The 14716-nt window shown below is 35.3% G+C and overlaps 1 protein-coding gene across 4 annotated transcripts; it reads right to left on the bottom strand.

The window, feature by feature from the left end:
* Positions 1 to 3954: 3954 nt before the first annotated feature.
* Positions 3955 to 11261, bottom strand: LOC144965697 (transient receptor potential cation channel subfamily A member 1-like). 4 transcript variants are annotated; one of them, XM_078901294.1, is made up of 3 exons: positions 10803 to 11261; positions 9032 to 9152; positions 3955 to 7360 (listed from the first exon to the last, which is right to left on the bottom strand). In XM_078901294.1, the coding sequence occupies exon 3, from the start codon at positions 7150 to 7152 to the stop codon at positions 5677 to 5679; it is 1476 nt and encodes a 491-aa protein (XP_078757420.1). In that variant the 5' UTR covers positions 7153 to 7360; positions 9032 to 9152; positions 10803 to 11261; the 3' UTR covers positions 3955 to 5676. The 4 variants fall into 4 exon arrangements, with proteins under 4 accessions (XP_078757420.1, XP_078757419.1, XP_078757422.1 ...); XM_078901293.1 differs by lacking the exon at positions 9032 to 9152 and having other exon boundaries at positions 10799 to 11261; XM_078901296.1 differs by lacking the exon at positions 9032 to 9152.
* Positions 11262 to 14716: the final 3455 nt, after the last annotated feature.

The raw sequence follows: 14716 nt of genomic DNA, 5'->3' as shown, positions 1-14716 counted from the left end.
TTCCAAGACTCATCTATGCACCGCTTAGAGCGGGACTCGAACCCAGAACCTTCTGATCCAAAGGCGAGTGTCATACAACTAGACCACATATGAAAAACATTTAAAAAAAAAAAGTATGCCCTTCCGCCACGACATCAGAAGATATTGTCGCCTAGGCATTCCACGAAGGAATATAGATTGTAATTCATAAAAAAAGATGTCTGATGTCAACGTACAAGAACCACCCATGGTGTCCAAGTGAGCAAATTGAGGTTAATAATCTTGCCCAAGAGTGCCTGAGGCGGGACTCGAACCTGGGACCTTCCCGGTCACAGTGCAATGCCTTAACCACTCGGCCACACACGACATCAGAAGATATCGTCGCCTAGTCATCAAAAAAGATGTCTGATGTCAACGTACAAGAACCACCCATGTTGTCCAAGTGAGCAAATTGGGGGTTAATAATCTTGCCCAGAGTGCCTGAGGCGGGACTCGAACCCGGGACCTTCCGGGTCACAATGCAATGCCTTAACCACTCGGCCACTTCGCCCACTAGACCACATAGCCGCAGAAAAACAGATAAAAGGGAATAGAAGAAAAACAGCAAGTGATCGCCTGCCCACCATGGGGGGTCAAAATACCCCACCCAGTTGCTCTATACTGCCGTTCTCTGGAAAAACCCATATTTTAAAATTTGGCCAGAAAACTCGTTTTTCAAATATAGATCGATTTAAATGACCCTCGTCTTGGTAAACAATTCTCAAACCTGGGAATTCGCGGAGTTTTCTGCCCAAATTTTAAAATATATAGGTTTTTGCAGAGTTTAAAAAGACCCAACCCAGAATAGTTTGATTAATTTGGAGAACCAAAAATAAACACTACAGATTACAGAAACATAAAATGTAATAGGTTTTATTTTATGAAATAATAAGATCAGATTATCACAGTATTATAACATTGAAATAATGACAAGAAATTATAACAACTAAGGCAAATATTGGGGAATAATAATCACGCCCAATGCATAATAATAATAAACCGAAAGTGTTTGAAGCGGGTCTTGAAACCGGGACCTTCCGTGTCACATAGCAGTACTTTATCAATCAACTTGGCCACCTCGCCCCCCCCCCCCCCCCCCCCCCCCCCCCCCCCCCCCCCCCAACCCAACGCAAGTATAGAATAATAAAAATAAAAATAAATTTATATGACAACAATAACTATTGTAATATTGAGACTACTGAAGTGGTGACGATTTTGTAATTTCGAGCAATCTTTAATAATAATAACAATAATAGTAACAATACTACTACTACTACCACTACTACTACTACTACTACTACTACTACTACTACTACTACTACTACTACTACTACTACTACTACTACTACTACTACTACTACTACTACTACTACTAATAATAATAATAATAATTGCTGTACTGCTAAACTGAAAAAGATACGGGATTTTTAAAGAATATAGTTGTAATATCATGTGAGTGTTATGCATTGTTTCCATTGTCTATTTGTGTTGTTGTTTTTTGTTGTTTTTTCTTGCCCACTATGGGAGGAGAAAAGACCCCATATTATTTTAAAGTACCAAATGGTGTCTCTGAGGATGTGGTAAAGTCTTGGTATCATAAGACAGCGACCGAAATTAAACAAGTTAGACACCTCACCATTGACCATAAGGAAACGCATTTTGTGCCCTGACTCCTCTGACTGATCACAAGGCAGTGATTGAGTAACTAAGTCTGTTGAATATGATGGAAAGTACTTTGCCACAGTCTAGCATCCTATTCAAAGGGTGACAAACAATAAATATGAATATCCATTCAACGCTACAGACATTGGGATTCACTCTTGCCATATATGTAACTCTGAAGGACTGCATATAATCAGATAGAAAGAAGAGAAATGATATCTCTTTTAGAAGAAAAAAAAAAGATATCGCCACCTAAATGTACCCCCCTTAACAACAGGCGGCAGACAGGGCCTGCCCCAAAAAGCAAGGCCAAATGGAAGGGAAACATGATTTAGAGGATGGTGCAGTGACAAAAGGTAAATTGATAGAGAAAACTCCCGTCCTTCGCCCACCCCCTCCCTCCCGTACAGAGGGCCAATAATCTACAATAACGAGGAAATCACCATTCAGTGCCAATAAATATCTGTGACCCTTTACCACATTGGTAGTGAAAATAAAGAACCTGTATAATTATCACATGAGGGAAGGCATTCCATTGTGGAGATATCGAATGATATACAATAATGCAAATACGAGAAAACAATACAACTACAACCCGCTCGTAATTTACGGTAATCATCGAATAATAATTCTCATAATATCATTGGGAATTTACATAGATAGAATGAAGTTGACGTCACTCGGGTCTTTGTTATTGTTTTTTGCCACCCATGTTTATAAGTAATAAACGAAGCTGTATTAACCAGACTATAAAATGTTCCAGATTACACATAATTTTGTGTGTTGGTCCGTTATACTTCCAGATGGCAATATTGTGAGCTTCTTAGCCAAGCGGTATCTTTATTAAGCATATACATTTTTACAAATCAACAAACATCATTTGACATTGGAGAACAAGGTTGGTCACGAGTTCGACAGCGTTTTGTCTGGGAACCATCAGAAAGACAATAATATTCTCGAAATGACATCAAAAAAGAAAAAAAGAGCAACCAAGCGAATTGCAAACGAATATCTAGAAACATGTACACACACACACACACAGAGAGAGAGAGAGAGAGAGAGAGAGAGAGAGAGAGAGAGAGAGAGAGAGAGAGAGAGAGAGAGCGAGAGAGAGAGAGGGAGGGAGGGAGAGAGAGAGAAAGAGAGAGAGAGACACAGAGAGACAGAGAGAGAGATAGAGAGAGAGATAGATAGATAGAGAGAGAGAGAGAGAGAGAGAGAGAGAGAGAGAGAGAGAGAGAGAGGGGGGGAGAGACAGAGACAGAGAGAGAGAGAGAGAGAGAGATAGAGAGAGAGAAGATCACAATCATCTACCATAAAATAATCACAATCAAATTGCAGTCACCTTCCCAAAACCAAACAAAATGACAACCACCCATAAAATATTTACAACCAAATTACAGTCACATTCCCAAAATAAAAGAAAATGACAACCATCCATAAAATAATCACAATCAAATTACAGTCACCTTCCTAAGATCAATCAGACCAAAATCCAGTAGAACATAAATTGTCCATCCAACGTGCAAGAACAGAATCACACAAACACTCATTCTCTTTACCTTTGTAATGAGACTCTGAAACAACCTGCCACCCGATGCTGTAGAACCAGGATGCCTCCAAAAGTTTAACTCATTCAACCCTAACACCGATTATATCCATAGTTTACCCGGGTTACTTTTACCCATGACTATTTATTACATTTTTCTGAGACAAATTATAGGCGTAGTATCAAAGCTTATGTTGTTAGTTTTTACATGTAAATGGTAGTTGAATAAAACTATCTATGTACATGCTCATTTTAATCAGTTTGAAAAGTAGCAAAATCTCTAGGATTGAGGGAATAAAGAGAATTGTATTGTGCCCTTTTTGAATGAGAGATTAGTAACGTAAGTGAACATGAAAGTGTTATCTGTTTTAGTTTTCTTTTTAGTTTTTCGTTTTTCTTTCATTCCTGTATTCATGTCATGCGGATGTCAAAAGTAAAATTTAGAGTGATTCTCCATAAAAAGGGGGCTACTACATCAGGAAGAACAATACCAATAAAAGTTTTTTTACTATATAAAAAGTTCGGGAGCTGGAAATTACCTTCTCCGGCACACCTCGTATAATATTTAATAAATTCCAATTTAAGTGATTTGAATAATGTAAACGTTTCAATATTAGTAATGGCAGTACTGAAGCGTTATCATATATATATATATATATATATATATATATATATATATATATATATATATATATATATATATATATAATTTTTCTAAAGGTGTCTGTTTATTTTTTAAATAATATGTATCAAATTTAATCAACTTAAATGAAACATTAATTTAATCACCTTTTTTTTAGAAAGGAAAATGTCAAAGGCAATACAAAATATCAAAGATGATTGTTGTTGCCAACGTAAACGGAAAGAGCACAGTGGTTAAAAAGATATGAAAAGCATCCAATCATTTTAAGCATTAATGTCTTTACAGTTTCAGTTTATCCTGATCTTATCCTGATCTCGATTCACTTTTATAAATTAATTACACAATCACTACTGAGTGGACATAGGTGTCGTAATGTATTAAGAATTGCTATACACCATGAACACACATGATGACATTCAAAAGCTAAGAACACTTGCACTGGACAGAGATTTATAGAAACAAATTAATTACTAACTGGATACTAGAAACAGACTGACACACTCGAATTAACACACACATTCACGGCAAGCGTCCATACACCCTTAAACACGAAATAAGGCCCTGAAGCAGAAATCACAGACTATTCTGTGACAAAGGATAGACATTCACCGATTATATCTAAATAACTTGTGTAGGATACTAATATTTGCAAGATTTAATATTTTTCGATCTGGTTACGATTCATTAAAATACCACTGATAATAATATTAAAAATATAAGTTAATATGTGACCCACAGCCTCAAAACAGTATTCAAGATGATTAATAGTTTATTTGTTTGTTTGCTTTTAGGGATTTTATGGCACTGGCGACAATTTTAGGTCATTTCAGTGCCGGTAAATAGGAAGATGAAACGAAACAGAGAAAGTTGAAGATTCAAAGTTAAAGGTGCCAAAGAAAATGCAAGAAACTGGGGATTGGTTCAAATGGAGAATAAAAGATCCCCGAATCAATTCATCAATACGCCTATTATTTTCATATTACCTAAAAGTCCCATAGCAACTATTCCATAATGAAGGATGAACTCACATGTTACAAAGTAAAAACATTTAAAACAAATTAATAAATAGAACATAACACAGAGATGATTTACAAGGATAAATATCCTCTCTGAAAAAATAATGCTCAATATATATCTCCTTCCCAACTAAGGATCTCTGCCAGGACCAAGAAAAAAAAAAAAAAAGAGCAATCTCAATCCAAAACATAGACAGAGAGCAACAAAGAAAGGGAAAACAGATGTGGAGGATAGAAGACGGCAAGTGACTTGTCTACCCACCATGGGGGGTCAGAAGTCCTCACCAAGTCCAGATGATTTAGATGCTAAACATTTGAAATGAAGTGAAAATTATGAAAAACTTGTTTTCCATTAATATCTTTTATCGAAGGGCAATAAACATGGTTTTTCAGAGAGGCAATAATTAAAATTTTACATTCATTGTCACTTAAGATCTCAACTTACTTTTTGATGTCTGGTTCTTTCTGACATAATACCATAATACAATAGATATGTTTAGGAGATCATATGTATCGCGTATCTAACACATGATCATTCTCATACGTACAAATAGTGCAATCATGCAATTTTATATTAAAATGTCACAATGTAAACCATTTCCATGAATCATAGTAAAATATCATAGCAGCACTATTTTTACATATAATGAGAATGATCGTGTGATAAACATGTGATACGTAATGCTTGATACATATGATCTGCTAAACCTCTCCAATAAGTCACATATAGTGAGATTAGATAATATATGAATTAATAATGGGAAGATCGACTCTGCAAAGAGTGGAAACTATGAATCTAAAACATCTGTTAAGGAAAGGTAGTCTATCAACTTCAATGGCACAATGTACTCATCCTTCAAATATTGCAGGCATTGTTTAAAGTTTGGTCCCATGTATTCTCTCAAAGAAAGACGAGTGAGATGAAGCAAAGGTGGAATCTCAGCCATGTGTTTACGCAAACTGTCGACCACGTAGGGTCTTCGGGCAAGAGAAGGCGAGAGCATGTGCTCCTTCAACCAAGCAAAATTCACCTTGCATCCGCACACGATAAGGAGCTCAATTATTTCCAATGATCCTGTTTCCATGGCTAGTTGAAGAGGAGTTAAAGGTCGGAGAGCATATTTCGCATTGCTTGTGGTATTCATTGCACAATTATATCTCATTAGTTCTTTAATGATGTCCTTGTTCCCTTTATCTACAGCAAGATGTAGTGGTGTCGACCACATGAATGTTTCGGTGTAAACTGATGCTCCTAGCTCTAGTAGCAATTTCACCATAGGGTATGAATTATTTGTAATAGCCAGTGAGAGGATGGATAAACACTGGGGTTGTCGAATATAATTCACTTCAGCACCGCTTGCGATCAATATTGAAACAACTTTAATATTGTCCTCCTCCACCGCTAACCATAAAGGAGTCTTATCCACATTATCAATAGAATTTGGGTCGGCTCCATGCTTCAAAAATGTTTGAACAATTCTATCATCACACCTAGATACAGCTATGTGTAATGCTGATCTGCTATTTAACTTGACTGAAGTGTCTGCACCGGCTTCGAGCAGGCAGGTTAAAACTTCTGAATTCACATACTTAATAATCAAAGCACGGAGCAGTGGGCATATATTCCTTTCACAACATGCATTGACATTAGCACCAGCATTTAGCAATTTTTGAACGAGTAAAGGATCCCCTTGGTCAACAGCAACATGGAGAGGGGTGACCAAAGACGAAGACGGAATGTTTGGATTGCATCCTGCACCTAACAGCAATGAAACACTTCGTCGATAATTCCCTTTGAAAGCGTGATGGTAAGAAACACATGCTTTCAAAAGAGCAGTAATGCCTTGGTTGTTTGGTCTATCGCGTAAAAATATGTTGTATTCTAAGAGTAAAGAAATCATATCTGCAGCACCATTTTTAGCAGCAAGGTGGAGAGCTGTGTCTCCCTCGGGTGTTACCAAATTCACATCAGAACCTTCATGAAGAAGAAATCGAGCAATTTTCACTTTATTATGTAAAGCAGCTATATGAAGAGCTCTCCACCCTTGATATTTCCTCCTTACAAAGCTGTATTTTGCTTCAAATATTAGATTCACATCGAAACTTTCATATAGGATCAAATCTTCTAAAGATTCCAACTTGTTGTCCTCAAGAAAAAGATAAAAGTTTTTAATCATGTCTTCATTATCAAGGACTGCTGACTCTTCATCTCCACCTGAAGCTAATTCCAAGCTTGCTGGACTTTCAGATGTTTCAGATTCCATTGCTGTATCTAAAGTTCAGGTATTTCAATTGTTTGTTGTATAACAGAAACAGCTCGCTCATAAAGTTTTAAATAAGGAAAGTGAAAGCCATCATCAAAAAAGTGAGATTACTGTTGTATAAAAAAAAGAACTTGAAGGATCAATGTGAGGTTAACAGTCTTGCTGTATAATCAATGAGTACAACCATGGCAAGCCTTTAATTCTTGATCTGTAAAAATAAAACAGATGTTTTAGACATTAAAAAGCTGAAGTGACAAATAATAAAAATTCATGGAAAAGTAAATAAGTAAAAGACCGAAGGAGTAAAATAAAATATGTTCGTTATAAAAAAATCTTACATTAGGCTGAAAATTGTTGTAACAGATAAACTTCCTTTGAAAACAGTAAGAGAAATAATGAACAAATGGTAAACAATGCTTGTGGAACACTACATTCTCTGATCTGAGAACCAAAAAGGAACAAGTGATCACCACAACTGCCTAACAATACTGCATACAGTTCTGCACAATATTTTAAAGAATCAAGCCAGTGGTGCCTTTATCATAAGTGCTCTGTATTGTTTACTCATTTTCAGATTTTAATCTGGCACCAAAGCCTGCTCCTTAATTTTTCAGTATCCCATGCATTCACTCATGTTTTCACTCTCGATCTCACCTTTGGACTGCTCAGTGTTTAAAAAAGAATGGAAAAGATGTCATAGAAGAACATGTATACTCGTTAAAAATGCAGTGGGACCTCAAAATCGGAAACCTCTCCCATTGGGAAGTGCAGAAAATTGGGATGAAATAAAAAAAAAACAGATTTTTGTAAAAGGTCCCTGGCTTATTGGTACAAATTCGTCTGAGCCTAACAATCATTATTACAATTTTATCACAACTCTTCCCAATTCTTCACCTCCAACAATATAAACAATGCAAATGGATCAGAAACACCCAATCAAAAGTGCACTCATATTAACTACTAATGGTGAATTACTTCACGTTCTGTGTTATTGCCTTCCATCTTCCGAGGTGTGAAACAAGTCTAATATTATGTTCACAACCAAATTCAAAAGGGGGTGAGATGATGAGTTCATCCAAGTCTGAGCTTGTATCACTATCATTTGATTCGTCTGGTCTGATATCAGCCTCACCAGTAACAGGGTAGGGGTGTTGCTGATGTTTTTCTGTTAAAGATCAATGATGTATCCTGTTCAATCCAGTTTTTATCCGAATAACTGTAGAGAGTTATCCAGAGTCTAGTAACAATAACCATATACAGTTATTCAGAGATACTATTAAGTTGGTTTCGCATGAGATGAGTAATCTACTTTTCTTTTTAAATTATATCATAGGAAAGTTTTAACATGCTTGCTAGTTTGGCGATTTGATGGCCAAATTCTAAAAAAACTTTGTGATTTTTCATCTTCAGTCACACCAAATTATTTTTGACAATTTGCTTTTTTTTGCTTTGGACAAATTGGAACATTTATGATTTCGTACATTCCAAATTTACTGTGTTTTACCAATTAGATTTTTTAACCTGACAATGCAGTTTTATACTATCTAAATCACCCACTGATTACGAGGAGGGAATTGTGTTGGTTGTCACGAGGCGATCATAAAAAAATGGTTTTGTGTTGGTGGATAAAATAATGATAAAAGTTCTGTACTTAATCTACTAATATGCAACACGATATATATCAAACCAAATTTAAAAACCAAGCAAGAACTGAATTATAAAATCAAGAAACAACGAAAAAATATTATGTTGAATTGCTGATAACATGCAATCTCTTAATATGACATATATATTATTACAAAACACAACAAAACAAAACAAACAAAAATAAAATGAAACAAACAGAAACAAACAAAAAAGACCAAAAAATATATATCACCTCCTCAAAAAGCATAAAGAAACCAAAATATCATAGTTTCCATAAACCTTGAGTTTGAGACTCGTCCCGGATAATTCATTTTTGGAACTCGAAACTCAGTAATTGTGATTCAACTCTGAAACTGAATGATAAAGCAGTTATTTGCAAATCGACTGTGGATATAACTGTGCACTGTCAGTTGATTCTGAGTAAAGACAGCCATTTATGTGGCTATGTGGTCTTATGGTATGACACTCGCTTTCAGATCAGAAGGTCCTGAGTTGAGTCTCGCTTGGCGCATATTTTTTGAGTCCTTAGAAAAGGCTCCTTACTCACATTCTATAACCTTACTCATGTGTAAAATGAGTACCTGGCCACTAACAGTGTTGTCTGTCGGAGAAAAAAAAGAAAGTAATATCGTAATATAATATAACAGGTGTCATATCTCGTCCAACACGTGTTGCTGTTGATCAGGGACCCCCTGTAAAGCACCTGGAGTGGATATTGCCCTGTATAAGTATAAAAGCTAAACTTTTATTGTATTTTTAAAAAATGAATGAAATTTTAATTTGAACCTCGCGCTTAGGCTTATATCAGATGATAAATTTCTCTCTAGGAGAGATTTTTCAAGTGTGTCACACTATTTTCACAGTAAGATGAAAATCGTCTCCCACACTATTATCAACGTACGATGAATATAGCTTTCCACACCATTATAATGAATATATCTAGTCTCTCGCACTAATTATCACCATACACTGAATATAGCCTTCCACAGCATTATCACCATATGGTGAAAATCATCCACCAAGGTATTACCGTACGGTGAAAAAAGTATCCTGCACTATTATCACCGTACGGTAAAAATCGTCCACCAAAATATTACCATACGGTGATAAAAGTCTCCCACACTATTATCACCGTGCGCTGAAAATCGTCCACCAAAATATTCCGGGACGGTGAAAAGTCTACCACTACCACACTATTATCACCGTACGGTGAAAATCGTCCACATAGATATTACTCATACGCTGAAAAAAAAAGTCTCCCACACTATTATCACCGTACGGTGAAAACCGTCCACCGTAATATTACGGGACGGTGAAAAAAGTCTCCCACACTATCATCATCGTACGGTGAAAATCGTTCACCAAGATAATACCGTACGGTGAAAAGAGCCTCCTACACACGGTCAGGCTATTATCACCGTACGGTGAAAATAGAATGACAGACTATTTTCACCGTAACGGTGAAAGTGAAAATAGCGGCGTCCATATTATAACCTTGCGATCAGTTTCGGTTACCTTAGACTTTTCTTCAATTCCTTAGACTAAGAGATCAAACAATCAGTATCAGTATCAGTATTGTCAGTATCAATTATATCAGACACAGTGAAAAAAACTATGATATACACACGTAGAGTCGAGTAATTAATTCTCTTGAACTTGAATGAATATTATACTATCTACGAACTCTTCCCGATCTGGACGTCAGAATCCAGTCAAAACAGAAGACAGACGTAGGTCGATAAATATCTAGACATATATCTCATGTGACTAGGGAACTAGAGCTTAGATTTAGATCTAATATCTAATACTCACTACTGAACTCGAGACAGAGTCTCAGTCTTGAACTTTGAGACATAGCCGATAGCCATAGCCTAGATTTATTACTAGACGTCTACTTATCTAATATTTCTCACGTTCAGTGACTAACAGCACTAATAGCTTTATTTAATCTCTTTATTCATGATGTAGAATCTAATTTAAAAGATTTGAAAGTGCTTACTAACTGCAATCTTGCTGATACAAAATCTGCCAACACAACAGTGACGAAAAACGGTAGCTGATTCATTTGTTTGTAAACAATGACGCCATATTGAAACATCATGTGATGGCGAATGTAAAATTTTACGAGTCAAATGTCACCATAGTCAAATAAAGTTTACATATACATTTTTTGTTTGTTTGTTTTTTTTTTGTTTTTTTTTTGGTTGTTGTTAAAGTTCAAGATATTGATTGTTGTAAATACGACATGCGCATATTTTCAGGTCTGATAACCAAACACAATATTATGGGCCTTCTTTAACATAGTTATAATGTAATATTTATGGTTATCAGACTTAATAAGTGCACGTTCTAGTATTATTATCAAGTTACTGTATAAATAAAAAAACACAAGAAAAAAAATCATGATAACAATTACAAAAGAATACACCGAAAAACTTTGCAAAATAAAAAGCAAAACAACCCCCCCCCCCCCCCCCCCCCCAAAAAAAAAAACCATACAAAAACACAAAAAATCCCCCAAAAACAAACAATAAAAGTGAAGAAAAGAAAAAAAAAAAGAAAAAAAAGAAAGAAAAAAAAGTAAACAAACAAACAAAAAACAAAACAAAAGAAAAACAAAACAAAACAAAAACAAAAATAAAAACAGCCCCCCCCCCACAAACAATGAAGAAAACAACCCAACAAAGAAAAAAAAAAAAAGCAAAAAAACAAAGCAAAAGATCAATAACAAAAAACAAAACAAAAAAAAAAAAAAAAAAAAGAAAAAAAAAACCCAAAGACCCCCCCCCCCCCCAATAACAAACAAAAAAACCCAGCCAATAAAAAAGCAAACAAACAAGTAAAACAAATTAAATAAAAAAAAAATACAAACCCGAACACCCCCCCCCCCCTTTCCACCAAACTCGCCCATATCATTCCATTAAAAAAAAAAATGGATAATGAAAATATAAACAAAAAAAAATACCCCGCTCCCCATCCCTCAAAAGAAAAAACCCAAAAACAACGCAAAACAAAACAAAACAAAACACGAAACAAAAGAAAAGAATATAAACAAACAAACAAACAAACAAACAAACAAAAAACACACACAAAAAAAAAAAGATAGAAAACACAGAATTTTAAAAAAATCCACAAAAAGTACAATACAACAAACCGACAAACAAAAACATAAAGCAAAACCAAACTGAAACAACAAAAACAAAAAAATTAAAAATATTAATACAAATGCTGAAAACAATACAAAACAAATAATCAAATAAACAAACAAACAAACAAAAAAAAAAAGTAAAAAAGAAAAGAAAGAAAAACACCACCACTCCCCACCCGAAAGAAAAACAACAACAACAAAAGAAACCATTACTAACGGACGTGCTAGTACATGAATCCGACTATGAGCTTACAGTAAACTAATAATAATAATAATAATAATAATAATAATAATAATAATAATAATAATAATAATAATAATAATAATAATAATAATAATAATAATAATAATAATAATAATAATAATAATAATAATAATAATAATAATAATAATAATAATAATGATGATGATGATGATGATGATGATGATGATGGCGATGATGATGATGATAATGATGATGGCGATGATGATGATGATGATGGTGATGATGATGATGATGATGATGATGATGATGATGATGATGGTGATGATATTGATGATGACATTATTATTATTATTATTATTATTATTATTATTATTATTATTATTATTATTATTATTATTATTATTATTATTATTATTATTATTATTATTATTATTATTATTATTATTTTATGCACAATAAGTCTTAATTTTGCAATGATAATTATAGTAAAAATAAATCGAAAAAGAATCGAGCGCCCATGCATTCCGTTACATACCTATGATTTTACACGTTATAAGGACAACCGTGTGAGTGCAATTCACAGACTTTGAACACATGATCTGTATGTTCTCACCTGTACATTATTCCGATATGGGGAGCGTGTTCCATACTTAAAAACATCCTTGCCCAGATTGTAACATCTTACCCTCAACAACAATGTGTCTCACATATTGATTCTTTGCGTTGATAGAATATAATATGTAGATACAACACAATTCACAACTCTAAGCGTCTTGTTACAAAATAAGTTAAAAGCAATCATGCCATAGAACTAAAACACCCCATATCAAACACAGAAACGCATCTCCTTATAGATAGTTCGAAGTTGACGTCACTCAGATCTTTGTTATTGCTTTTTGCCATACGCATTTATGAGTAATGTTCACTAAACTGTATTAACCAGACTATACACGATCATGGTTACACACAGTTTTGTGTGTTGGCCAGTTATACTTCCGGATGGCAATGTTATGAGCTTCTTAGCCAAGCGCATACTATCTATAGATCGAATGAAGTTGACGTCACTCGGGTTTTTGTTAGTGTTATTTGTCAGCCGCGTTTATGAGTAATTCTCAATAAACATTATGAACCAGACTAGAAAAACGTTCAAGATTACACATAGTTCTGTGTGTTGATCCCATATATTTCCTGATGGCAATATTGCGAGCTTCTTAGCCAATCGCATACTATCTAATTGAGCTTTATTATTTAGCGCAATATCCACTAAACGTGCTCCAAGCGCTTTACGAGGGGTCCCTGGTTAACAGCAACACTTAACATAATTTAGGATGGGACATGGCGCCTGTTAGGCGATATTACAATTTTTTTTTCGGACAGAGACAACGGTGTTAATGGCCAGGTACTCATTTTACACCCGAGCACGGTGAGAGAATGTGAGTAAAGAGTCTTTTCCAAGGACTCAACTATGCGGCGAGCGAGACTCGAACCCAGGACCTTCCGATCCGAAAGCGGGTGTCATACCACAAGACCACATAGCCGCACACATCTATTTTGTAACAAGATACATCTATAATATTGTTTGACTCTGGAAAGGTATGTGCCAGGCAAAGCAAAAGAATAATAACAAAAGGAAATGAGTAAAAAAGTGCCAAAAAAAGACAACTTCGCGGTGATGGGGGCTCGAACCCACGACTTTACTGATACGGCAACTGCGCCTGGCCGTGAGAGGGGCGCGTCAACATAAGTGCCTGAGCAACTTACTTTTCTGAATTAAAGCAATAGAAACATACAAGAAAAAATAATCACTAAAATTCTGCCTGCTTCGACTAGGGATCAAATCTCAGACCTCTTGATTACTGATTACATTGCCATTAAAATAAAAATAAAAATTGAGCTTTTATATAGTGCAATATCCACTAAATGTGCTCTAAGCGCTTTACAAGGGGTCCCAGGTCAACAGTAAAATTTAACATGTAGAAAGGGACATGACGCCTGTTAGGCAATATTACAATTTTTTGGACAAAGACAACGCTGTTAACGGCCAGGTCCTCATTTTACACATGAGTACGGTGAGAGAATATAAGTAAAGAGACTTTTCCAAGGACTCAACTATGCGCCGAGCGAGGCTCGAATCCGAGGCTCCTCCTCCTTCTCCTCCTCCTCGTCCTCCACCTCCTCCTCGTCCTCCTCCTCCTCCTCCTTCTCTTCTTCTTCTTCTTCTTCTTCTTCTTCTTCTTCTTCTTCTTCTTCTTCTTCTTCTTCTTCTTCTTCTTCTTCTTCTTCTTCTTTCTTCTTCTTCATCATCCTCCTATTTGCTCAATAGAAACTGAGCCCCAACCTTCACCCAGACGATGCTGTCGAAAAGTTCTATACCCTGACAAAGTACATCTAAGAACTATCTTCTTATGGACAGAAACCTTTTGCTTCGAATACCTATCGATAGAGATGATAACAGTCTTGTCAAAAGCTTTCAAAAATGACAAACACCGCTTTGAAGTCTCATGTTTGATAATTTTTGTGATCTTGTGATCTAGTGGGTATAACACTCGCCTTTGGATTTACAG

This window comes from Berghia stephanieae, chromosome 2 (assembly GCF_034508935.2).
Source record: "Berghia stephanieae isolate SIO BIC M18660-M18661 chromosome 2, UCSD_Bste_1.3, whole genome shotgun sequence".
Lineage (NCBI taxonomy): Eukaryota > Metazoa > Mollusca > Gastropoda > Nudibranchia > Aeolidiidae > Berghia > Berghia stephanieae.
Note: the sequence above shows the minus strand (reverse complement) of the source record. Positions and strands in the feature narration are given on the sequence as shown.